At 62.0% G+C, this 24,759-nt stretch overlaps 1 protein-coding gene across 3 annotated transcripts in view; it reads right to left on the bottom strand.

The window, feature by feature from the left end:
- ABCA2 (ATP binding cassette subfamily A member 2) overlaps nt 1-24,759 on the bottom strand; it is a 35,063-nt gene that overhangs the window by 2,341 nt on the left and 7,963 nt on the right. Inside the window, exons 2-48 of one of the 3 annotated variants that reach the window (XM_065036227.1) lie at nt 23,798-23,891; nt 21,470-21,581; nt 20,878-21,044; nt 20,531-20,658; nt 20,165-20,269; nt 19,567-19,752; nt 19,238-19,456; nt 18,252-18,583; nt 17,789-17,948; nt 17,427-17,555; nt 16,965-17,132; nt 16,562-16,658; nt 16,004-16,177; nt 15,818-15,920; nt 15,090-15,204; nt 14,586-14,776; nt 14,207-14,357; nt 13,739-13,943; nt 13,007-13,171; nt 12,549-12,729; nt 12,048-12,260; nt 11,529-11,725; nt 11,261-11,443; nt 10,654-10,838; nt 10,441-10,561; nt 9,975-10,184; nt 8,660-8,872; nt 8,374-8,476; nt 7,679-8,007; nt 6,907-7,120; nt 6,636-6,741; nt 6,188-6,299; nt 5,731-5,791; nt 5,305-5,479; nt 5,104-5,219; nt 4,700-4,847; nt 4,339-4,462; nt 3,417-3,549; nt 3,115-3,232; nt 2,791-2,969; nt 2,322-2,463; nt 1,875-2,009; nt 1,541-1,644; nt 1,214-1,306; nt 843-945; nt 558-695; nt 140-346 (exon numbers count right to left, since the gene is read on the bottom strand). In XM_065036227.1, coding sequence (XP_064892299.1) covers nt 140-346; nt 558-695; nt 843-945; nt 1,214-1,306; nt 1,541-1,644; nt 1,875-2,009; nt 2,322-2,463; nt 2,791-2,969; nt 3,115-3,232; nt 3,417-3,549; nt 4,339-4,462; nt 4,700-4,847; nt 5,104-5,219; nt 5,305-5,479; nt 5,731-5,791; nt 6,188-6,299; nt 6,636-6,741; nt 6,907-7,120; nt 7,679-8,007; nt 8,374-8,476; nt 8,660-8,872; nt 9,975-10,184; nt 10,441-10,561; nt 10,654-10,838; nt 11,261-11,443; nt 11,529-11,725; nt 12,048-12,260; nt 12,549-12,729; nt 13,007-13,171; nt 13,739-13,943; nt 14,207-14,357; nt 14,586-14,776; nt 15,090-15,204; nt 15,818-15,920; nt 16,004-16,177; nt 16,562-16,658; nt 16,965-17,132; nt 17,427-17,555; nt 17,789-17,948; nt 18,252-18,583; nt 19,238-19,456; nt 19,567-19,752; nt 20,165-20,269; nt 20,531-20,658; nt 20,878-21,044; nt 21,470-21,581; nt 23,798-23,891 — 7,344 coding nt within the window. Of the gene's footprint in view, nt 1-139; nt 347-557; nt 696-842; nt 946-1,213; nt 1,307-1,540; nt 1,645-1,874; nt 2,010-2,321; nt 2,464-2,790; nt 2,970-3,114; nt 3,233-3,416; nt 3,550-4,338; nt 4,463-4,699; nt 4,848-5,103; nt 5,220-5,304; nt 5,480-5,730; nt 5,792-6,187; nt 6,300-6,635; nt 6,742-6,906; nt 7,121-7,678; nt 8,008-8,373; nt 8,477-8,659; nt 8,873-9,893; nt 10,185-10,440; nt 10,562-10,653; nt 10,839-11,260; nt 11,444-11,528; nt 11,726-12,047; nt 12,261-12,548; nt 12,730-13,006; nt 13,172-13,738; nt 13,944-14,206; nt 14,358-14,585; nt 14,777-15,089; nt 15,205-15,817; nt 15,921-16,003; nt 16,178-16,561; nt 16,659-16,964; nt 17,133-17,426; nt 17,556-17,788; nt 17,949-18,251; nt 18,584-19,237; nt 19,457-19,566; nt 19,753-20,164; nt 20,270-20,530; nt 20,659-20,877; nt 21,045-21,469; nt 21,582-22,127; nt 22,892-23,797; nt 23,892-24,759 lie in introns of those variants that run through there. The other 2 variants (XM_065036226.1, XM_065036228.1) reach the window with 2 other exon arrangements.

Genomic DNA, 24,759 nt, shown 5'->3' with positions numbered 1-24,759 from the left:
CCCCTCCCCTACTCCACCCCTGGACCCACCATGTCCCCTTCCCTGGGTGAGAGCTGGTGCCATGGCACCCAGTCCCGGTGCCCCATGGCAGGGACACAGCTGGGACTAGGGACACCCAGATCTGGGGACAACCTCTCACCCTCTCCTCCTCAAAGCTGATGAGACCTTCATCGTCCGTCTCCAGGTCCTCCTGCTCCTCCACCACCAGGGCCCGCAGCTCCGTGGGGGCGGCCCGGGGGCGCAGCAGGCTCAGCACGCGCTCCAGGGGCGACTGCAGCGCGCAGCTGGGGCTCGTCTCCTGCTGCTCCAGGTTGTCACTTTGCTTCTTGGCAAAATTCACAAACACCTGGGGGGGAAGAGGCAGGAGGCTGCGAGGGCTCCCTGTGAGCACCCCCACCCCCTGGTCACCCTTCACCTGCCAGCTGTGCCACTGGGGCCACCACTTGCCCCACACCTCCCTCCACCTCCCATCCTAAAGGTGGGTGCTGCCAGGCACTTTGGCACAGCCACCCTCCCGGGGACAAGCATCCAGCTGCCTGCACCATCCCTGCTCTCACGTTGTCCAGCGTGGTCTGGCTGACCGAGTAGTCTTCAATACCCAGCACATCCACCACCTGCTCCATCTTGCTGAAGACCTGTGCCAGCGAGATCTGGTCCGACTTCAGCTGGTACTGGGCTTTCGTGTGGTGCCGCTCCTGCAAGGGACATGGAGGTGACACCCACGTCCTCACTCCCAGAGCCCCAGCCATCACACCACAGGGGTCTCACAGAGCTATGCCCTGGGGGATGAAGGCTGCTTGTGCCTCCAGGAGGGGACAGCACTGCCGCCACCCGGAGCTCACCTTGAGGACGGCCTCAGGGAAGTTGCGGTTGAAGAACCTCACCACCTCCTTGATGTTGAGACTGGACTTGGTGCGCACTGTAATCATGTAGCCATCTCCGAACCTGCACGGTGACAAGGCGTCCCATGAGGACCTGCCCCCCCAGCGTGCACCTTTGTGGGGAAGGACTGACCCCACAGAAGGTGACAATGCTGTCTTGCAGCCAACATATCCACCCGAGCAAGCACGGCCCCTGCTCACTCTCCAAAGCAGCACCCACATGAAGGGCTGACATCTCGCCATGGGTGCCACACTGTCACCATGCTGTGGGGGCCCAGGCTGCTCCCGCCTTACAGTGCACACCGAGTGCTGGACCCCCACCGGGCTCTTACCGGTTCTTCAGGTGCTGGATGCTGCCAAGACACTTGAGCCGCCCGTTCACCATGATGGCCAGGCGGGTGCAGAGCGCCTCGCACTCCTCCATGCTGGAAAGACAGGGCTGGCTTTCAGCAGGGGCACAGGGCTGCGGTGGGGGCAGCTGGGGAGCCAAGCAGCCATGGCCACACCACCAGGGGTGAGAGAAGGCAACAGAGGGTGTCTCAGGTTCCCTCTGCTCCCTGTGCCCCAGCCAAATGCCATCCCCTGGGGACCAAGGAGCCCCCTCCCACCCACACACCATCCCAGGTGCATCACAGGTGCAGTGAGAACATCCCCCGGACCTGTGGGACGTGAGCACCACGGAGCGACCCGTTTTGATGACATCCAGGATGAGGTTCCAGAGGAAGCGCCGTGCCTTGGGGTCCATCCCTGTGGTGGGCTCATCCTGAGGGACAGACAGCACCCTCAGACACGCCAGCACCCGGGGAGACCTGCCACCCCCTTCCTGTCCCGAGCCTGGATCAGGACACCATCCCACCCCAACGGTGCTCATGGTGGAGCCGGGAACAGGCAGCTCCCACCCAGGGTCATTTCTCCACCCTTGCCCGGCACCAGCCCCGGGGTTGTGGGTGGGAGAAGGACTCCAGAGGCAGGGTGCTGGAGCCAGAGCCGCACCAGGAAGATGAAGGCTGGGTATCCGATCAGCGCGATGGCCGTGGACAGCTTCCTCTTGTTTCCTCCGCTATAGGTGCTGGCAGGCTTGTCCGCATACTTGGTCAGCTCCAGCTTCTTCAGCGCCCACTTGACCACCTGCAAGGCATGGGGGGGCTGACACCACCCTGCCACGGCCACAGAGCTGGCAGCAGGCAGTGCCGAGGGGACCACAAGCCATGTGCCAGTCAGGGGAGCCCCGTGGCAGCCCCTGGCACAGCCAGGAGAGCCGGTGGGAGCCCGCCAGAGCATGTGCCCAGCCCCAGCACCCTGTGTGGGCGCACAACCGTGCTGGCACTGCCACAAGGGTAGCAGCACTGGCTCAAGTCCCCACTGGTGCCTGGTGAGATGCCATTTGTACAGCACAGCAACAACCTATGGGTGCCAGCAATCGCCTGTCCACATCCCTACCCGTTCCTCATCCTTCCAGGGGATGCCCCGCAGGCGCGTGTAGAGCTCCAGGTGCTCCTGTGCCGTCAGCTCATCGAAGAGTGCGTCGAACTGGGGGCAGTAGCCCAAGCTCTGCTGGACCTGCAGGAGTTCCTTCAGGATGCTGTAGAAGAGGAGAGAGGGGCCGCGGGGAGAAGGAATTGAGTGAATTGCTTTTCAGGAGTACCCCGTTGATCAACCCTCTTTCTCACGCCTTCATATTGGAGCGTCTTCTACCAGGTAACACGCAACAGGCAGCCTTGGCAGAGCACTGGTGTCACCTGCTGCCCCCCAAATGACAGTCAGCCCAGCAGGATGAAGGGCTGCGGAGTCCCGCAGAGCCACACGAGCAGACTCATGCTGCTTCATCCTGGGAGACCCGCAAGCAGACCCTGTCCCATCCCCAGGGCAGCGGGCAGTCCCCAACTCCCACCCAGCCTGTGCCCCTGACCTGTGCCCGTTAACGAAGGCCTCTCCACCCGTGGTGCTCTCATCCCCCGTCAGCATCTTGAAGGTGGTTGTCTTGCCCGCGCCATTGACGCCCAGCAGCCCAAAGCACTCCCCGGGCCGCACGCCCACGCACAGCCGGTCCACGGCCAGGATGCGCCCAATCTTGCGGGATTTGTACACCTGGTGGGGCAGGGGATGGGGCTCAGCCCATCGGAAGAAACCCAGACCCACAGCCCCGACCCCCATCCCTTGATGAGACGGCTCCAAAGTGTCTCCTTGCAGCCCTGGAGCATCGTCCCCTGCCACCACCGCCCCACTGCTGCACCTTGGTGAGGTTTTCGATCTTCAGCATGTCGTTGTCAGCATCACCACGCAGGACACGGTGCCGCTCATTGGCCACATCGATGTCGTCCTCGATGGGTTTGGTGGACACGGGCAGACGCCTGCGGGAGGGCGCAGGGGCAGGGTGGGGATGTGGGCAGGGGAGCTCTTGCCTGCATCCCTGCCGGGCACGGGCAGCTCCCCAGTTCGCACCCACTGGAGGGGCACCCTCGGGTAAGGGGTCCTGACAGCAAAGCTTTTCGCCGCAGCCAGCTCCCCACACCCCTGCTCCCCAGTCACACTCACTGGGGCTTCCGGAAGAAGTTGTACTGGCACATGATGGTGATGAAGAAGCCCACGAAGCCTTCAATTGTCATGGCAACGAGCCCCCGTGTCACGATATCCCATTCAAAGGGCGATTTCATTTTATCAAATTGCCCTGAGTGGGAGGAAGAGGAGGAGAGTGGCTGGGGACACCTTCCCAGAAAGATAACCTGGTTGTACATCTTGGGCTGGCCTGTGACAATGACACTGTCCTGCCCCCTTGTCCCTGTCCCTGGGCTGGCTGGTGCTGCCAGCAACAGAGCTCGTCACAACAAGGCTTTGCATTCAGTGCTTATGCTGCTGAAATAATCTTTTAACTTTTCAACCTGAGCAGGATGAATCAACCCAACTGACAGTGGGTATTGGACGGATTTGTCAGATCCTGCCTCTAAATCACCCCTCATGACACCAGCAACACCTGGGTTATATACAGAAGCTGCTTGAGAAGCAGAGAGCAGTGAGAGCTTTCAGAGGCAAAGCTGAAGGCAAACAGCAAAAGGCTCATTTTGGCTGAGCAGTGCAGCCCTGCAAGCCGGGGACACGTCTGGAAGAGCCCCTGCAGTCCCCATCCCTCATCACAGTGTGGCCCCACACCATGGGCAATGTGCAACAGCAGCAGAGATGCGTGACCCTGCCAGCGCTCAAAACCTTCCCTCCCCATGGGGCTGCTATTCGGGATGGCCCAAAGAACCATTTCCAGCACCAGTGGCACCACACCATGGCTGACCCTCAACAGTGTCTCTTCCTGCACCCCAGTCTAGTTCCCGTCCCCGGCTTTTTGCTCCAGGTTGCTCTGGGCCCCAGGAAGCCCCACAGGGCAGGCGGAGGGGCTGTGCCAGCACCATGGTCCCCCAACAGCCCCACATGCCCTGGAGCAAGGGAGGGAGGGAACAAGAGGCCATACCAATCTTGGCATAGTATTCATTGATGTACTCATTGTAGGCCATCTCCATCAAGCCATGGCCCAGGTTGTAGTTAGGGAACACAAGGAAGCAGCTCTTCAGGTAGCTGTTCACCACCTTCAGATCCTGTGGGGAGATGCAGAGAGGACATGACCATCAGAAACACCCCTGAGGACTGTGAGTGCATGGTGGGATCAGGTTCCCCACCAAGATACAGCCCGGTCAGCTCTCAAAGCTGATCCCGCTGGGCACAGGAGTTTGGAGCAGAGATCGCCCGAAGTCCCTCCCAGCCCAAGCTGTCCCAAGATGCGATGGCAGCTGCTCCCTTCCTGGCAGCCCCAGGCAGAGCTGTGAATCCCGTACCTTGTCATGCTCAAAGAGCTGCAACAGGAACGTGGCAACGGTGGCTGTGATGCCGATGAAGAGGTTGATGACGATGAGGAAGACGTAGGCAGAGCTGGGCACCTCAAACCAGAAGGACGCAGGGTACATGATGGGGGTGATGGACCAGCTGGGAAGGTAAGCAGCAGGAGCGCACGTCAGCGTGGCAGGAGAGGGACCAGGCAGTGACAACCACGGAGCCTCGGGATCGCCCACCTCCCAGTCCCACCCTCCCCAGCCCAGCCCTCGCAGCCCACCAGCTACGGGAGCTGCAGAACATCAGCCAGATGTGCAGCACCAGGGCCAGATCCTGCCTGTGTTGTCACAGTGCAGATGGGACATCAGAGGGACCCACCAGTGCATCCTGGCCCACCCAGGCACCGTACCCATAGAGCAGGAAGAGGGAAAGCACAGCGGGGAAGTTGGTAGGAGAGGTGTACGCCGGGAGGTCGAACACGAACAGGATGATGATGCAGCATGTGGCCGGCACCAGGTAGTTCAGCTGGAGAAAACAGAAACTTCTGTGACTGCCCACCCTCCCATCCGGCCCTGGGGGCTCAGCCAGTGGGGCCGTGCACCCTGCTCACCATGTCCCACACGTAGTTGGCCAACCAGTAGATGACAGGGTCACAACCACTCACGAACTGCAGGTGTTTGGCCTTGGTGGCCTTTTCAGCCACCAGGAACACAACAAAGCTGGCTGGCACAAAGGACATGGCCACGATGATGAAGATGGCAATCACCACGTCCGTCCCTTGCAGGCTGCATGGGGAGCAAGGAGGAGAACAGGGACCTCATCAGCCTCGGTTACCCAGGGAAGGGCCACCCGTCCTGGTGTGGGACAGTCACTGTGCACAGGGCTGGGCACAAGGACCAGCACACCACAGCCACCTGGTCCCCTGCCACGCAGCCTGCGGGCAGAAGCCTCGGCACCACCCCACAAAACCACAGTGAGGAGCTCCCTCCCCACCCCAGAACAGCCACCCTCCCTCAGACCCGCTCCCTGGACCTACAGGTAATCCAGGGACAGGCTGGCGCTCGTCTTGTTCATGGGGTGGTTGGTGACTGTGATGCCTGCAGGAAGGCCCAAGAGAAAACACGGGAGTGTGAAAGCGAGCTCAGGACAGAAAATCTTGCCCCAAACTTGCATGGTCCTGGCTCTGCGTGGGAGTAAGGGTTTCCAACCTGCAGCTTGGTGGGACCTGCACTGTCCGAAGCAACCAAGCACCTCAAGGTCAAACCTTCCCTCACCGGCCGGCAGACACATCACAAGCCCAGATGCCTTCAGGCAGCACTTTGGGACATTCTGCCCCAGCCCAGATCTCACAGCCAAGCTGTGTGGACCCCTGCCCCAGCTGGGCACTGGCCTGCTTGGTCCAATGAGGGACGCTGCACTTTAGAGCCTGGTTGGACTGTGCCCTAAATCTGTTCCTGAGGTGCTTCTGCCCTTGAACGTCTCTAAGTTCTCACCGTAGGCAGCAGGGTTGCCTTTGCTCTTGGGCAAGTTGGCTCGCAGGATGGCATTGTTGAGAGCGTTGAGGTAGGTGGGCATGCTGTGGTAGCCCTTGTTGTTGTAGAAGACCTGGAGGGGCAGAGAGGTGTGGTGGGAGCTGGCAAAAGAGCTGGGCCCATGGCAGGTATACTGGAAGGGAGGGATGGGATGGGATGGGATGGGATGGGATGGGATGGGATGGGATGGGATGGGATGGGATGGGATGGGGCAGGACAGCCCCAGGGCTGTGGGGACAGCAGGTCACTGAGGTGGCAGCTGCAGAGCGCCCATGGGGCAAGAGCCCCCCAGACTCCTCCGTGGAGAGCACTGCTGCGGTGGGCGAGGTGTCCCCGCCACACCTGCCCCCTTCTCCCGCCCCACGCCACGGCTGCCGCTGCCCACCCGTCTCCCGCAGCGCAGTCCCACCTGGGCTGTTCTCCGGACAGCGATCTTGCGCACCGTGGCAGGAGCCCTGGCCCCGAAGGAGGCTGGGATGGATTTCTGGACGTTGCCGAAGGTGAGTGCCCCATACCTGTGGAACAAGGCAGCACCAAGAAGCTGTGACCACTGTCCCCCACCTCTGGGAGCAGGGCCATCCTTGAGCATGCTCCTGGCTCCTGTCAGCACCCCAGGCAGGTGTCCCCAAATCCCTCCTTCTCCACAGCACAGAGCAGACCCTGCCAGCCTCCCCCCTTGCCTGTGCAGCCGGAAGCGGTCTGAGGTGTAGAGCAGATACTCTGAGACGTTGCGCCCTGTGATGTCTGCGAGGATGTCCCCTGTCACCACCTTCATCTGCGGGGGGTGGCCCCCCACGCCGCTGGGGCAGGAGAAGCCGGTCCCCTGCATGGAGCACGTGCACTTGATGGGCTCGTGGATGACGTGGGGCAGGGCGGGGGCCGAGGTGACGGTCTCTGAGGAGCAGAGAGGACAGGTCACAGCCAGGCTCCAGCCTGTCCTGGCTGCCTGGGACAACATGGGCCGAGAGGCTGAACCAAGTGGTCCCAGCCAGGTAGGGAGGGAGCACTCTGCCCCACGGCCAGAGCCCAGGCTGCGAGAAAGCTTTTGTGTCCTGGTGACCAAGAGGGACCAAGAAATGGACATGGGGAACAGCTTCAGGGGGACACAAAAGGTTCAGAGAGGGGGCATGAAGTGTGGCTGGAGAAGGCAATGGCTGGGGACAGCAGCCCACCAAGGGTGACACAAGGTTGGCCAAAGGGCACTCAATGGTGTCACTATCCCAGGGAACTCCACTGGCACTGCCAGAGCTGAACGGGGAGTGGTGCTCCAGGACAGCACCAGCCCTGAGCCAGAAGTTCAGCCCAGAGATGTGATGCTCTGCTGTGGCCAGGCCAAACTGACGGGCACTTCCAGGGGTCCCTGGGACTGCTTCTGCGGGGCAGATACTTCATCTCCCTGCTGGAGATGGATCCCAAGCCTGGACGCACTCAAGCATCAAACACAGGTGATACCTTTGATGGCAGAGGAAAAGGTTGAGGAGTTCCAGGCACGGAGCAGGTCCTCATCCACTGAGATGGGGTAGTCGGAGGGAGCTGGGGATGGAGGCGGCGGCACAAAGTTGGAGAGCGGCAGGCCCTGGGTGAAGGAGTCAATACACATGGCATCAAAGTACTTGGCCGCCAGCATCTTGGACTCGTTGCTGTTGAGGTTGAGGGTCTGCATGGGCTGGTCCAGCGTGTTGTTGAAGGCCGTCTTGAGCACACAGGTGGCCCCCACGCCGGAGGGCAGGTGGAAGGTGTTCACCAGCTGCTGGGGGCTGGCATCAGGAGACAGCCTGATGCTGCAGGGAGACGAGTGGGTGAGGAGGAGCAAGGAGCAGGACACATAGGAATTACCACCCTGGCCATTTTCTGGTGGGACCTCCCTTAGGCCTTGGCACTTATCACGGCTGAATAGGCACGCACAGCCCATGGCACGAGCTAGGCTGCCGATGGCAGCCGGTGTCAGGGCTGGCACCTCTCCCAGAGACACCCTGGGCAGGATGGAGGCTGCTTTCTGCGAGGGGACATGGCAATGGCCAGGCTGCGCTCCAAGCCTGAGCCAGCCCCAGCCCCATTGCAAGCTGCCCTCCTTGCTGTCCCCATCGCAGTCCCTGGGATAGGGACAGGGCACGGGACACTGGTCATCAGCAAGTGGCAGCTCTCACCGGTACTCACGACGCTCCTCATTGGCGTACGGAATGAAGTTGCCCTTGGGCTGGGTGTAGTTGTGGTACTGCGATGGTGAGAGAATGAGGGGCGGCAGGTCACCTGCAGGGACAAGGACAAGAACCCGCTCACACCCACAGCACTGCCACGCACAAGCAGACTGGCCAAGCACCCACAGGCCTTGCCCTTGTCCTCCCTGCAGCCAGTGTTCCCAACGACCACAGCAGAGCCAGCAAAAACGGCCACCAGTAGCCCCCAGTGTGCAGGTGGGTGGCTCGCACGCACCTATTTCGGGCACAGAGAGCGCCACGGTCATGGCCACGCAGACGAAGAAAGCAGGCAGGAGGATCTGCGAGAAGAGTGCCTTGGTGTTGCGCTTGGCGCAGTGGAAGCGTTTGACGATCAGCCCGTGGAACTGGCGCAGCTTCAGCCATGAGCCCTCCAGCTTGAAGCTCCCCTGCCCAGCCAGGTCACCGTCCTCTGCCTCCACCTCTTGGTCTGGGAGGGGAAAGCATGTCAGCCCCTGGTACAGCTGCTCCCGTGCCCACCTTGGCCCCGGGGAAGTGAGCTGGGCATTGAGCCAGGCGCAGCCACCCCCAGGGACAGGGCAGTCCCCAACCCTGACGGCCACCACACCATGGCAGCACCGCGGCATGAAGCGAGGCAGCTGGCTCGCCGGGTTCCTCTTGGCCCAAAATGGGAAACTGAGTCAATAGTTTTAAAAAGACAACCTAAGCTGGTGCTTTTTGGCAGAACCTCCCATTTTCTTATCAGCTCTCCCAGGCGGTGAGAGCTCAGTGCAGGCAGAAAGGGGGACAAGACACGGGTGGGGGGACCTGGCGAGGCAGCAGGTACAGAGCAGGGCCTCACAGAGCTCTGCCGCCTGCAGCCCAAATCACAAGGCTCAGAGCGTCCCTGGCTAGCGAGGCAGGGTTGAGCATGCCTGAATTAATCATGACAAGAGCTGCTGGCATAGTGCAGAAAAGGATTTGTAAATAAAACAGCAGCCCCAGGGCGCCAGCCTGCAGCCTCTGTCCTCTGGCAACCCCGGCATCTGGGCAGGGACAGCCCGGAGCCCAGGTCAGGGTTCAGAGGGTGAAGCCACCAGCTGGAACATGACTCTGTGCCCAAGGGCCAAGAGGAGATGACCCGATGGGCAGGTGTTAGTGGGGTGAGTCTGCGGGTGGCACCGGCAGGATCCGAGGGAGGTCAGGGCAGAGCTACCGCCGCTGCCCCCCTGGCTCCGTGTCGCAGCAGGGGGCCTTCCCACGCACATGCTGCCAGTTTGGGGGTGCAAACTGATAGAAGCCCCCATTCCCAGGCCCCCACCCAGGCTGCGGTTCTCCAGGCGCAGCATTAGTGGATGCATCACCAGACGCCCTGCGGGGTCCTGTGCCTGCAGGCACAGCCCCGTTCTGGCACAGCCCGGAGCAGGGATGGGCGCTGGCACAGCCACTGCCCCGGCCACCCTCCACATCCCAGCCAAACGCCTCCCCTGGCCCCTGCCGCTGGCACGAACCTTGCAGGCTGATGTTATCGGGGTCCTGACGGTTATCAAACAGGGGTGCGTAATCCCCAAAGAATTCGGAATAAGCCCCACCTTCATCACCCCGCACGGAGCCCACCGAGGAGGCTGAGCGCAGGGACGCCTGCGACTGCGCCAGCTTGGAGCAGGTCACCAGGTTGCTGAGCTCCACCTCGGGTTTCTCCGGCACGGCCGCTTCAGCCAAGGGCTCCCCATTGGCCTCAGGCTTCGGGCCCAGCTCAGGAGCGGGTGACTGCGGGGTGTCCTTCTTGGACTCCTTCATGTCTGGAAGAAGAGGGATTGCCACCAGCCATACCACCCTTCATGGCAACATGGCAGAGAGCAGGGACAGATCTGCTCTGCAAACCCAGCGTGGAGCAGAGGCCGCTGCCCTTGGCTGGGCTCCGCTAGAGACCTCTACTCCCCTTGGGAGAGGAGGCTCCTGCAGCCACAGGCAAGGGGAGAAGAGCCACCAAGCCCAGGCACAGGCACACAGCCGCTCGCCAGCCCCAGCAGCACCGTGTGACCCCACTGCCCGTACCCACGTCGCTGTTTTCCAGAGACTGGTCCTCCTCAGACACCTTCAGGAAGACCTCCTCCAGCGTGGTGTCCATCAGCCCAAAACTGGTGAGGTCCAGCTCCTCCAGGCTGTGCTCCAAGTGCTGTGGAGGCAAAATCCTGCATGAGGAGGGCAGGAGGTGCCCACAGCATCATGGCCCCCGTGCCCGCCTGCCCCGCCAGCCCCCACAGGTACCTGGAAGAGCCTCTCAAAACAGCCTTTCTTGACGGCCTCGCTGGGCAGGATGTAGGAGAGCTCAGTGTTGGTATCCGAGATGAGGAGGCAGGAGGCCACATATTTCTTGATGAACTGGGAGACACGAGGCTCGGAGCAGGGGCTGATGGAGGAGTGGGCCAGTGGGCTGTGCGGCTGGCCGGGCTCTGCAAAAGAGGGGCAGCATCGCTCAGTCACTTCTCACCCCACCTCCCACCAGCACCCACCATGTCCACAATATAGCCCACTGTGGGGTGCTGGAGGCTCCCAGCCACCCTTCCTGGCCTGGGGATGGGGTCTGCACTGCAGCCCACACTGGACATCTTGCTGGGCAGCCCAGGGGCCACAGAGAACCAGCACTTGGAGGCAAATGCCACCATGTGGGGTCTAACCTGGGACGCAGGTAGGAGAAATCAAGGCTGAGTGACGCCACCTCCTACACCCCTGCCCCGTCCCCCTTCACCCTCTGTGTGGCCTAAGGAGATTCAAGCTAGGAGCACATGAGTGTTGGCCTCTTGTTCCTTTCCTGGGCTGAAGAAGGGCTTGTCCCATCTACTCCTCTAAATATGAGGTCCTGCTGCCCACAGACCTGTGCTGTTCCTGGTGTCTGACTGCTTCTTCACCACTGTCAGCTTGTAGCCATCACCATAGGTGCTCTTGAGGAAGAGTGGAGAGCCGCAGCACTTGAGTTTGCCGTGGGAGATAATGGCGATGCGGTCACCCAGCAGGTCAGCCTCGTCCATGTGGTGTGTGGAGAGCAGGATGGTCCTCCCTGATGGTGGCACAGAGCCTCATCAGAGAGGCCAGAGCCACCGCGGTCAGAGGAGCACCGCTGGGCTCTGCCTGCCTCCGCTCACCTGGCTTGTACTTGAGGATCAGGTCCCAGATGGCCCTGCGTGCATACGGGTCCACGCCAGCCGTGGGCTCATCCAAGATCACAGCCCGTGACCCACCCACAAAAGCAATGGCCACCGACAGCTTCCTCTTCATGCCCCCTGAGAGGGTCTGCACCAGGGAGTGGCGTTTGTTGGAGAGCTCCAGGTCCTCAATCATCCTGGGGACAGGGGAGAAGCACCGGGGATGCGGGGGGACTGTACCAGCACCCCGTGTCTGCAGGGAGCACGCGAGGCCTCTCCCCTGCATGGTGCCCTCAACTCTCAGCTGCCGGGACAGCCCAGCTGCAGCCAGGCTACAGAAACATCTGCTGCTGCTTCCACAGCCTGATACCCCAAGTTTTGGAAAACACTTGGTGGAGATGCTTCAGGGACAGGGACATCTCTGCTCCCAGATCACCCACCACAGCACAGCCAGCAGGAAGGGAACCCACTCACGCGAAACGCACAGATGGGGCAAAAGGAGCTGGGGGGAGTGCCTACTTGTCCATCTCCCTGCGGATCTCCTCCTCCGCCATGCTCTTGAGCTGCGAGTAGAACCAGAGGTGCTCCTCCACTGTCAGCCTGTCGAAGAGCACGTTGTGCTGGGGACACATGCCCAGGTTCTTCCGGATCTCATCCATCTCTGTCCGGATATCATGGCCATAGATGGTAGCAGAACCCGAGGTGGGAGGGAACAAGCCGGTGAGGATGGACCTGGACAGACAGAGAAAGGCAACAATGTGAGGGACCTCATACTCCATCTAGTCCCAATCCAAACTACCACCTCCAGGAGCATCTGTTGGGCCCCAGGCAGAGCAATGCCAGTGCAGGGCCATGTACCCACTGCCTGTCCCCTTTTGTGTCACCCCTACATCCACACCACTGCACTCTGGGCACGGCACCAGTTGCCACAGGGCCCTGCGAGGACATCATGCAGCACCTTCCCCAGCCACTGCGGCTGCCCAGAAGGACACATCCCACACTTGCCCCAACGGCACTCACATGGTGGTGGTTTTGCCTGCACCATTGTGCCCCAGGAAAGACACCACCTGGTTCTCATAGAGGTTGAGGCTCAGCTTGTTCAGCGCCAGCTTCTTGTCTGTCTTGTAAACCTTGGTGAGCTTGTCAATGCAGACGACCAAGGGGAGGTGGGTTGGCTCCTCCTCGATGCCCCGAGTCTCCTCTGCCACGAGAGCAGGATGGTGAGGAGTTGGGGGGTGACAGGAGGATGGAGCGGGGCTCCCCGGGGGATGAACCTCCCCACCCCCATCCTGCAGTGGCTGTGGTGGCTCATGGCCCCTGGACCCTCGGCTTCTCACCAGCGTCCCCCACCTCCCGCACCACAGGCAGCAGTGCCTGGCCCAGGACCCTGCCCTGCCAAGGCCACAGGGGCACACAGGGGTCCACGCAGGACCCTGCAGCAGAGCCAGGGCCACCCCACACAACCCATCTGCCCTCACCCAGCCGCCGGCTCTCCATGGCGCAGGCCTGATCCTCCTCCATGATGCTGAGGCGCGTGGTGTGGGACCAGGGCCAGGTCCACTCCCAGGTCTCCACTCGCCCGTTGCCCAGCCAGTAGGACTTCTGGAAGGGGAAGTACCAGGGCCGCGGCAAGCCGAACATGCCTGCAAGCACAGCCCCGGGGTCAGGGCCAAGCCTACAGCCATGGCCACGCAGTAGCCAGCCAAGGGCTGGGGCAGAGCTTGGCACAGGGGTGGGCATGGGCCTGGAAGATTCCCCAGCTCAGGGATGTCACTGCAGGGTGTGGGCTGCAAGCACCCTGGGCTGCTGGGCTCAGGGTGACACTGCTGGGCTGTGCAAGGAAGCAAAGTCCTTTGGGCTTTGGGTTGGGCCTGGCTCACACTTTGGTTTTACTAGGAAAGCAAAGGAAGCAGGTGAGACTCCTCCTCAAGTGGGAGATAAGGGGGACCAGTGTTCCAGCTGTGGACACCTGGCTTTGCTATGGTTGGCCACTGAACCAAGGCACAAGACTGAAGATCTTCAAGGAACCTGCTGGTATCACCAGTGGGTCAGGGCATATGGAAAAGTGTCCCCAACAGGACACATGTATGGGACCCTAAAGGTACACTGTGCCAAATTCACCATGTCAGGACTGAGGAACCAGCAGTATCCCCAGCCAAGAGGCTCCCGTAAGATCAGAGATGCCCTCATGCCCCACTGCCCACACGTACCCGGGTGCACAGCCTCAATGTACCACGTGAGCACCCCATACACCACAGCATCCACAATCAGCATCATCATGGACAGGAGGAGGTTGAAGTCGTCTCCTTCCACAGGCGACTGGCTGAAGGTGTGCCACTGGATGCCCACACCGGCCACCTCGTACAGTGCAAAGTACTTGGAGCCCAACCCAAAGGCTGTGGTGGACATGAGGGACTATGGAGAGGTGGAGGAAAGCGAAGGGAAGGGGATGTCAGCAGGAATCCCAGGCCAGCTCCAGTGCTGCCCCACCCAGCCCTGTAGAGATGGCCCCTGCCCTGGGAGGCACCAAACCTTCTGGAGATGCCTCCAAAGCACCATGGGGAGGTGCTTCATACAGGCAGAAGTTTGTGCAGGCCTTGGTGACAGCTTGGTGGCCTATGAACTGGACCTGGGGTGCCTGGGGCAAACCTGGGGCCAAGCAGCTGCAGCCAACTCACCGCAATGCACTTCTCAAAGGCTGTGATCTTGTCATGCGCCACCTCCTCCCGGATGGCGACGTACATGTAGGGCACGTAGCTAAGGAAATAGATGATGCCACCGCAGGCAGAGGCCAGCTTGGCCTTGGAGTACAGCACCGACACCAAGAAGCTGCAGGGAGGACAGTGTCACCTTGGAGCCCACACCAGGGCTTTCCCCACACCGTCTGGTTTTGGTGGCATGGAGATGATAAATTGTCCCTCAAATCAGCTGGCTGAGGAGATGCGTGCCCCTCCACCAGCCCTTTCCCACACCATTCCCAGCACCCTCGCCCCACGGCACAGGGACCCTGGTGCTGCCTGTGCCCCCTCACCCCACAGAGTGGACCGGGCAGCTCACCAGAACATGATGGTAGCCACTGCATAGATGGCAAGAAAGAGCCAAATGATGAGGACATCACTGTGCATCAGGACCTTGCCGTACTTCAGGATGGCGGTGAGTGCTGTGACCGAGATGGAGAGCTGGACGAAGCCTGTGATGAACCACGCTACCCAATGCACTGCGTTGTTCAAGCCCATCATCTTCATCACCTATGAGGCCAACACGGGTCAGCAGGGCTGTCCCCTACCCTGCAGATCCCCACTGCCTCAGGCGCTGGGGCTGGGAGAGCAATGGGCAGCACTGAGGGCCCCCCAGGGAGTGGGCAGGACACAGCACCTCATGCCAGGGTGCCAAGGGGCTCAGCTCCCTCTGGTGCTGGGGACACTGAGAAGGACCAGCTCAGCTCAGCCCAGCGATGTGGGGCCTGGGGACAGCCCAGGGACACAGGGAAGGTGCCCATGGATGCAGCACAGGACTTGGAGACACCAGCTCCTCCCCAGGGATCTCTCCCACCATCCCCACCTCTTTCAGGCGATGCTCCTTCTCCGTCACAATGTGCTGGATCATCATGGCCACTGAGTAGACCCAGGAGATCACCATGCACAGGGGCATCATATGCTCGATGACAAAGAGAAAGCTGGTGGGGTAGAGGGAGAGAAGGGAGAGCTGGACTGTGGCACCACTACAGAGACCTCTGGAGACTACACGGCAATGGAAGGGCTCTCCCACCACACGGACACAACCAGCCATCCAGTCCAGGGCCTCCTTAGTGCCCTGAAAGAGCTTCTCCAATGAGCCCACAGAGCAACCTGGTGTCCTGGCTGCCAGGTCCTGGCAGGCAGGCAGCAGCCATGTGCTCAGCCCACTGCCCTGCCCACCCTGGTGGGGTTGGGACCCTATCGACCCCCCTGTCCTGGAGAGCTGGTGGATCTGGGACTTTTCCAGGTTCAATAACCACTGACAGACCCACATGCCATCCATTTACCACACTGCTTGTGTTCTCTCCAGTCTTTCAGCCTACAAGGCACCCCACAGCCATGAGTTCCTCACTTCAGCTGTGAACTGGGCACAAAATCCTTCCCCTGCTTGCTTCACCTCTGGTCCAAGGAACTTAACTGGTTGGTCATCACTCCCAATGTCACCAACCTCTCTCAGGCCCCCAGATTTGTCCCATCTCCCCAGCTAAAGTGTTCTGGTCTGCAAAGGGGAAGAGGGAAGGTTCTGCCCCTGCCCACACAGGTGCTACTCACTCATCCCGGGTATAACACGGGTATGGGAACATCTGCACATAGTTGCCGGGCTCCACCACGTCATGGCCAACGAACGTGTTGATGAGAGCACGCTCCATCATGTCTGGGGAGGAGAGGCCAGGCTGAGCGGGCAGTGCAGCCAGGGGCCGGGGACGTGGGCAGCTGCGGTGAGGGGCTGGCACTCACCCTGGATCCAGACAAAGCCATAAAGGAAGTAGAAGCGGCCACCAGTGTTGGGGCCAGGCCGCCAGTACGCCCGTCGGATCTCATTGGTCTTCTCCGTGAAGCTGGAGTTCTGTCGGATCTTGTACATGACGTGGGGCGGCAATGAGCCGTCCTTGTTGGTCTGGAAGATGACACCTGTGGGCAGGGAGCCTGCTGGCACCACGGGAGATGGCCACGCCAGCCGGCCCGCACAGGTGCGGAGGGGTTCAGCGTGTCCCAGCCAAGCGCACCATGAGGGCTGCTGTGGATGGGGAAGGTGGCCATGGCCCTGGTATGGGATGTGAGGGCACGTGGGCAGCAGGCAGTGGTGGTGGGAGAGCCAGGACAGCAGCAGGGTGCTGCGCCCAGCACGGCTTGGCCAGGGGCAGAGGATGGGCAATGTGAGATGCTCAGTCTGCTCTTCCACCCAACACACACACCAGGGGAGCCATGTCCAAAGCCAGGGGCCCCAGCCCAGGACATGGCTGGAGGACATGGCTTCAAGGACCCCCAGGAAGGGGCCGGGTCATGAGGACATACTGGCAAAGACTGTGACGTTGTCCTGGTAGGCCTGGTTCAGTGTGTAGTTGACAATGCTCTCCTCATCTGGGAAGCCTTTGAAGATGTCCACACTGACCTAGTGGAGGAGGCCAGTGAGACTTCACTGCCCTGATGGATCTAGCACACAGACCCTGCACACCGTGTGTCACCCTCAGGCACCCCATGAGCCTCCAAACCCAACGCCAGGTGGGCACCTCAACTGCTGACATCTACCCCAAAGCTCCTCACACTGAAGAAGCCCCTGTGTCCTCCAGGACTCCCATCCCATGGCCTTAAGGGGGCCTGGGCAGACCTAACCTCTGCCCTTGGCCCTGCAGAGCCTGGCTGTGGGCAGCGGTTGCCGCACCAGCATCCACGTTCCTACAGGAGGGTACAACCTCACCTTGGCCATGAAGTGGACCCAGCCACAGGCGGCATTGTCGATGGTGTCCAGCTGCTGGAGCAGGATGCTGGCATTGGGCAGGGAGAAGTTGCCGTTGAGGAAGTTGTGGAGAACATCGCTGTCAGAGACATTCAGGATCTCTGGGTGCTTGTGGAGGTCAGCGGTGAACTGGGCCAGAGAGGGAGACACAGGAGGGAGAAGCTGGGATGTGTGTCCTGCCTCTCAGCCCCTGTCCTCTCCACAGACACAAACAGGACCCATCGCTTCTCCTGGGGCCAGGAGAACATCATCCACCTTGCACAGGGAACCAGCCTGGTCCTCACAACACCAGGGTGAGCACCTAGGAGCACCTGAGAGCTCCATATGAAGAAGCCAAGAGGTGCCTCAGGGCAGGACACCCCTTTCCACCTGGCCTGGAGTAGCAAAGTCCAGGCCGGCTCAGTCCCCACTGCACCATCCTACCTGCTGGAGCCAGCGGATGCGTCTCTGCAGCCTGCCCTCCTCCAGGTAGGCACGGATCTCAGGGGAGATGTTCAGCCACACCTTGGCATAGTGGGTGACATTGCCCACAAAGGCAAAGGTCTCATTGGCCTGAGGGGAAGGAAGGTCACACAGCACGTGAAGAGGCAGGGCCACCCCGCTCTCTGGGATGGCTAGCAGCCACAGAGGCATCTGCTCACCCATCACCGACAAGGGCCAGTGCAGCCGCAGGCTCCTGGCAGCTGGGCCATGCCTCCCTGCTCGGCCTGCCTGGGCAAGGAAGTCCCTGCAGAGCAGGGCAGGTGGGAGAGGAAGGATGGGGTTCCCAGTCTCTGCACCCTCACCTTCAGGATGACTTTGTCCACTTCGGTGCCCACGGGTGCATACAGGATTTTGGGGTTGCTGGTCATCAGATGCACGAGAAGGCCTAGGTTCCGCTGCTCCTTGCTGGTGAAGCCCAGCGAGCTCATGTTGCCCTGCTTCAGCGCCTCAGGTTCAATCGTCCTGCAAAGGGGGCTCAGGCTGCCAATTCCACTCCAGCCCCAGCAGCCCTTGCTGCAAGCAGCCCCCACCCCTGCCCAGGAGGGGATTTCACACTGACACCTGTGCCAGCATGGTGCTGCCCAGCATGAGAAGCTGCCCCTGGCCACGGCACAAGGATGCGGCACAGCACCCATCTCCCACGTGCTCATCAAGGGATGACCGCAGCCCCCCGCTGGGATGGCAGAGGCAGGGTGGGCTCTCCCACAGCCCTGCCTGACCAGAGACCACCTCGATCCAGTCCTCTCCAACCCCCGGGGCTCCTACCGGTTGTTGCCGCAGAGGATGGGCTGCAGCCCGGCCCAGAGCTGCACAAATGCCGAGAACTGCCCCTGAGGGTTGTCGCTGCCGGCTGGGCCACCCCCAGCTCCCTCCTCCTCTGCTGTGGTGTTGCCAGCCGTGGCATTGGCACTGGCCCAGCCAGTGCTATTGGCAGTGGGCAGCGGGGCCTTGCTGACACAGGCTCCCCTGGGCAGCAGCTTGGCCAGCGCCGACAGGATGTCCACATCACGGAGAACCTTCTCCATCTCTGCTAGGTCCTCCAGGAGGGCGCGGAGGCGGTGCTGGGCGGCCGTGCTGTTCACCTCATCCAGCTTCAGCTGCAAAGACAAGCGTGCAAGGGGTTACCTGTGGCTGAGGTGACAGGGCCCTGCTCTGCAGCAGAGGGGACCAAGGAGGACCCCAAGCAGGGGCATGTCCACTTTCTTGGTTAAAAGGTTGAAGCTATGACCAGCTGGGGCCCTGGACTCATTGCCATGCATCCGTGGCTATCAGGCAGCAGGAGTGCAGGCAAATGCTGGCAGGGTCTTGTTGAGGAACACAAGATGTCCCTCAGGCAGGAAGGGTGGTCCCCTGTGACCACAACGGACAGATCAGACTCAGGCAGGAGGACACGGAGCAGGAGACCTCAGAGCCAGCCTTGAGGAGCTGTGCCACCAGGGACACCACCAGTCCTGGGGAGAGGAGCCTGTGGGGATGTGCTTGGAGGATGCTGGGGACACACAGCCCCATCCCATGGGCAGTGTCTGAGGAGGTGCCAGGAGGGGGAATCATCCAGAGTCCCACTGTGGGACTCAGCAGAGGTGCCCATGTGGGGTAAGTGGGTGATCAGGAGGGACTGTGCCATGTAACAGAGCCCTCCACCCCCACACATCCCCGGTGAGCAGGGAGACCCTGCCCAGGACTTGTCCCTGTCCTTGCCCCACAGCCCACCCCACACTGGTGGGAGGCATGTCCCGCAGCCCCGCTCTCACTCTGCTGACAATCCTGGGGGTGTCCAGCTGCTCCCGGAGCTCGGTGGCCAGCTGGGCAAAGCGCTCCCGGCGGGCGGCCCGGCTGCCGTTGCAGGCCAGCGCCCGGTACGTCTGCAGCAGCGGCTGCTGCGCGGGGGCCACGCGAAGGAGGCGGCGCAGTCCCCCTGGGCTCTGCTCACACGTCAGCTGCTCCAGCACCGGCCCGGTGAAGAGGACGCCCTATGGGGCAGGGAGCTGTCATGGCACAGCACCAGGTGCAGGGGCACATGGCGGTGCCCGCCCTGGCAGAGCGGCTGCCCGCACCCTGGTTGGCCCTGCCAGGCACTCACCTCCATCTCGGTGACAAAGGCCTGGGGGCTGTCGGAGGCGGTGGGCGCTGCAGTGGTGCTGGCAAGGCCCAGGGCCTGGGAGAGCAGGCGGAGCAGTGCTGGCCGGCGCGGGGCTGCCGCAGGGTCCCGCAGCGCCCGGTGGACCAGCCCTTCCCGCAGGCTCCTCCAGCCACTGGGGAGGCTCTTCTGCAAGACGACCAAGGAGGAGGCTGGTGGTGTGGGGGATCACAGGGTCTCCCTCCATGCGTCCCCACCAAGCACATGTGAATGGCCCCACAGCACCCACGCCCATGGTCTCCGCAAGGAGGGGTAGAAAAGGGGACATGCAGATGGGGGGAGCACAGGTCGTCTGCACCCCAGTCACAGGACAGAATACAATCTTCCCCCTCCCTTCACAGCCATCATTCACGTGGTGCCATCACCCACTGCAATGGGAAACTGAGGACCCAGCCATCCCTGCTGCTGCTCTGGCCACCTGACAGCAACCTGTCACATCCCCTCTGCCAGGATGGACACCCCAGGTCACCCTGGGGTGTGACACTGAGGAGAGAATGAGCTCTGCCCCACCAAGTCTCCCGCACATGGCACCACTCCTCACCTCCAGCTGTGTCATCTTCTCACCAGGGCCAAACCCATCCCACAGGTCTCGTTCATGGGTCTCATCGGGTACCAAAGGAAAGGAACCGAAGAACAGGCGGTACACCTGCACCGGGGACAGGAGTGGGGCTGCCGAGCGTGCCAGGAGCAGAGGCACCCGTGTGCCCAGCAGCACCCTGGCGTGGGGTGGTGGGATGAGCCCTGGCCAGGTGTTCACCAACTCCCACCTGAGTCTGGTGCCCCATTCCCTGGGGCAGTGCAGACCCCTGCAAAGCCCAGCCCTGCAGCACTGTGCTGTCACCCACCTTCCAGAGGCCACCACCCACCTCCCAAAAGCTGTCACCAAGTACCAAAGGCTGTCACCCACCTCATGCAGGTCAATGCTGGAGCCCAGGAGCAGCTCAGCTGTGCTGTTGGGCAGGGACAGGTTCCGCGTCAGGAAGCGCTGCAGCTCGCCCCGGTCCTTGGCTGCCCACGCCAATGTGAAGCCGGATCCTGGCAAGAGCAAGGCAGGGGTTCAGAGCAGCCCGCCAGAATGTGGCACATGGCACGGCCCCACGCAGGGATGCATCACAGCTGGCCCTGCCCGGCACGCAGTGATGTGGGCCAGCGGCAAGGCACTGCCACGTGCCATCGCACCACCGGGTGCTTGGCAGGTGGGCACCCCAGCCCTGCCCGCGCAGGCAGCGGGGGGGCAGGCAGGGCACAGCCTACCTGCTGGGTTCCTGAAGTGGGTCTCCATGGAGCTGGGCTCGCTGCTGCTCAGTGCCTCCAGGCGCCGGCGCAGCGACTCCAGCTCCTCCTCCAGCCCCGGGTGCTGCGGGTCGAAGAGGCTGCTCTGCTCCACAGCTTCACTGAGGTGCTCCAGGAGCTGTGTCACCCTGCAAGAGCCCAGCACCACCACGGCTTCAGGGACAGGGACGGAGGGATGGGGACGCCTCCCACAGAGCCCTGGGCGGGAACAAGCCCCTCCGGTGCATGGGCCAGCAGTGCTGCATGCCTCGGGCACTCCTGCCCCAGGACCTGCCCTTGCCAGCACACTGAATCCACCATGCCAGGGGTACACAGGAGAGCCCCAGCGCCTTGAGGTGCCCCTGGGGGCCACCTCTGCCCTCCTCCCAGCACCGGGCACCTGAGCGCCCACAGGGGAACAGGCTGAGATGTCCCCTGCACCCTGGGGACATGGCGCTCTGCACCCAAACGCTTTGGGGGACAGGGGCTTGTGTCTTGTCCCCAGTGGGGTGGTGACAGCATGGGAAGAGGCAGGCTGGACGGGAGGAGGACACTCTGCGAGGGCACAACTCACGTGGAGTTGGAGTACTGCAGGAAGCCGAACTCGTCGCGCTGGCCATCAGGGCACAGGGACTGCATGACGGGCAGGATCCCGGCCGACGTGAGCGGGGCCGCCGTGTAGAAAGCTGGAGCCAGCAAGAGAGCGCAGAACAGGCCAAGGAAGGTGCAGAGGCGGGGGAGGCAGGGGGGAGGCAGGGGGCCACCGGAGAGACAGACACTCAGTTCAGAGAAGCGTGCGCTGGGCCCTGTGAGCCCCGTGGGAGGCTGGCGGCCAAGGACAGAAGTCTGCAGCTTTCCAACCAAGGCTGTCCCCGGTTGGTGGCCCCTTGGGGCTGTGGGCAGCTCCTGCCACCCTGGCTCCTGCCTGTTCCCTCTGGGTGACAGGTCCCTCCCACCCCAGGACAATGTCGACTTCTGCAGCTTGCCGGGACAGCCACCAACCTCCCCGGCCTCTCAGCCCCTCTTGTTAGTAACCTCAGAGGCACTGCCGGATCTCCAGAGGAAGAGGAGGAGGAAGAATACGACAGGGAAGAAAGTTGTCACCACCGCTCCCCGAGCCCTGGCCTCCCCCCTGCCCGGCTGCCCCGACGAGCGGCTGCTGGAGGTGGATGGAGATGGAGACACAGTGGGGGGAGATGGAAGAAATAAAGAGCAGTGAGAGGACAACAAACCTTCCCCCCTCAGCCGGCACTGAGCCATCGTCCCTGCCAGGGTCTTTCCACATCCTTCCCTGGGACAGGGCAAGCGCAGGAGGGCCCTGCCCAAAGGGGACCAGAGGCTGTCACCTGGCAGCGCCAGGCAGGGGCCCTGCGCGCAGCGGCCCGGCCGGCGGCTCTGTGGTTAGAGGCAGGTCAGTGCTGTTAGCACAGCCGCAACAGGCAGCGGCTGGTGAAGATGGGCTTCTGGCAGGGACAAGGGACAGCCCAGGGCAGGGAAGCACCGGATGGGTCAGCAGCTTGGCAGGGCAGATGGTGGTGGCCGTAAGCCAGAACATCGGTGGCATCAAATGGCCTCCGGGCTCCTAGTAGTGCCATGTCCTGGCCATCCCAGCTGCAAGGGGCCAGAACAGGGACCTGGTGGTGGTGCCGGGCTGGAAGCCATCTCTAGCCCCTTGAGGACCAGACTTGAGGGAGCATAGGCAAGACCAGGGTGACCACAGGCTACCACATGGGTGCCACCACTCAGCAGGGTCTGCCCCAGGAGGGAGGTTAGAAGGGGTAGGACAAGCTACCCCTGGCCTGGAGAGCCCTCTGCAGTCCTGGGGGGGACAGGGACATCGCCACCAGCGGCCCCTGCACCTGGGGAACCCGGCACCAACCCAGTGGGGACACCACCATGGCTGGTCCTGTCTGGGCAGCCCCAGGGAGGAGCAGGCAAGGACCACACTGTGCTGCCCAAGCTCATCTTCACCAGCCACAGAGGAAGGTGACAGGGTTACACAGATGTGGATTAGACCAGAATGAGTTGATCCAAACCGGACTCTTTCTCCCCAAAACATGTGGCTGGCACAGGCAGGGGAAGGGGGGAGGCACCCACCCACCCCACCAACTTACAGACTGGCGCATGCAGTAGAGACATGGAGGGCAGGCAGGCAGGGGAGGTGGTGGGAAAGAAAAAGAAAACGTGAGCAAAAAGAAAAACCAAACCAAAACCACACAACACAGAGCGCACATCAGCGCCGGGGCAGGGACCGGGACAGCACCCGCTACCGCCCACAGCTGGACCCCACAGCTGGGCTCTCCCTCGCCGGCACGTGCTGAAACACAGGCTTGGACCACAGTTACACCAAGTTGCTGGCTCCCGGCACCTCCTCCCCGCCCCACCGGCACCTGCAGCGCAGCCCGCAGGCACCAGCACCTGCAGCCCTGGCTGCACATCACCAGGAGCCCCCAGCTCCGGTCCCATCAGTTTGTCACCCTGCCAGGGCCCCAGAATCCCGGACCCCCCCCATAACTGGTATGGAGCTCCATGTGGTGAATTTCCACCCCCGGCACAATGAGGAGCCTGGCTGCTCCTTAAACACTCAGGGTGACCGTGGCTGTCCCAGCACCATCCAGCTCCATTTCCCCCACCGTCCCTGCTGATGGCAGCCACAGGCTGGTTGGCACTGCCACCCCCAGCGGATCCCCCCATGTTGGGACTGACCCTGGCTCTCTGCCGCGCTGCGTATGCCCCACCAGCCACCAGCTGCAGCCCCTGCCCAGCACCATGTCCCCCAAAAGGCCCTTCTGGGTTCCCACCAGCTGCTACAACCCCTCTGCCCCACCCAGGCTGTCCCCAGGGGGCTGGAGTAGCTCCCCAGAGCCTGGGGTGGCCCCAGACACCACCCACCAGCACTCACCTTCCTTCACAGGGATGGTCGGCTTCTTCTGCCGCAGCCCCAGGAGGATGAAGAAAAGCACCAGGGGGATGAAGATCTCAAAGGCCAACACCCACTGGGGATGACACAAAGCAGAGGGATCGTGACACCAGGACCCAGCTGCCAAGGAGGAGTGTGGGCAGGACGTGGCTCCCGAGGCACGGTGTAGTGCAGTGCCCGTGTCTTGGGTGGCATCATCACAGCTGAGCCTGAGGCAAACGGGTCCCTGGGCACCCAAGGATCTCCTGCTCAGCCCTGCCTGCACCATCCTGCCCAGGGCACCTGGGGACAGGAGGGGGCACCACAGAGGGGATGGGCCCCTATTCCAGCAATGCACACAGGATGCTGGGCTGGAGCCCAGCCTGATGAGCCACTGCAGTTTGGCCTGCCCAGAGGAATAGAATAGAATCATTTCAGCTGGAAGAGACCCTCAGGATCATCGAGGCCAACCATAACCTAATCTAACTCTAGCGCGAAACCATGTCCCTAAGAACCTGGTCTAAATGCCTTTTAAACCCCTCCAGGGACGGTGACTCCAGCACTGCCCTGGGCAGCCTGTTCCAATGCCCCACAGCCCTTTGGGGAAGAAATTGTTCCCCACATCCAACCTCAGCCTCCCCTGGCGCAACTTGAGGCCGTTTCCTCTGCTCCTGACGCTTGTTCCTGGGGAGCAGAGCCCGACCCCCCTGGCTCCAAGCTCCTTTCAGGCAGTTCAGAGATCAGAAGGTCTCCCCTCAGCTCCTGTTCTCCAGCTGAACCCCCAGGTCCCTCAGCCGCTCCCATCACACTTGTGCTCCAGCCCCTCACCAGCTCCGTTCCCTTCTCTGCACTCTCTCAATGTCCTTCTTACGATGAGGGGCCCAAAACTGACCCCAGGATTCAAGGTCTGGCCTCACCAGTACCGAGTACAGTGACACAATCACTTCTCCAGTCCTGCTGGCCAC

The sequence above is a fragment of the Columba livia genome, chromosome 19, assembly GCF_036013475.1.
Source record: "Columba livia isolate bColLiv1 breed racing homer chromosome 19, bColLiv1.pat.W.v2, whole genome shotgun sequence".
NCBI classification, from domain to species: Eukaryota; Metazoa; Chordata; class Aves; order Columbiformes; family Columbidae; genus Columba; species Columba livia.
The sequence above is the reverse complement of the archived record's forward strand: the minus strand, read 5'-3'. Positions and strand labels throughout refer to the sequence as shown.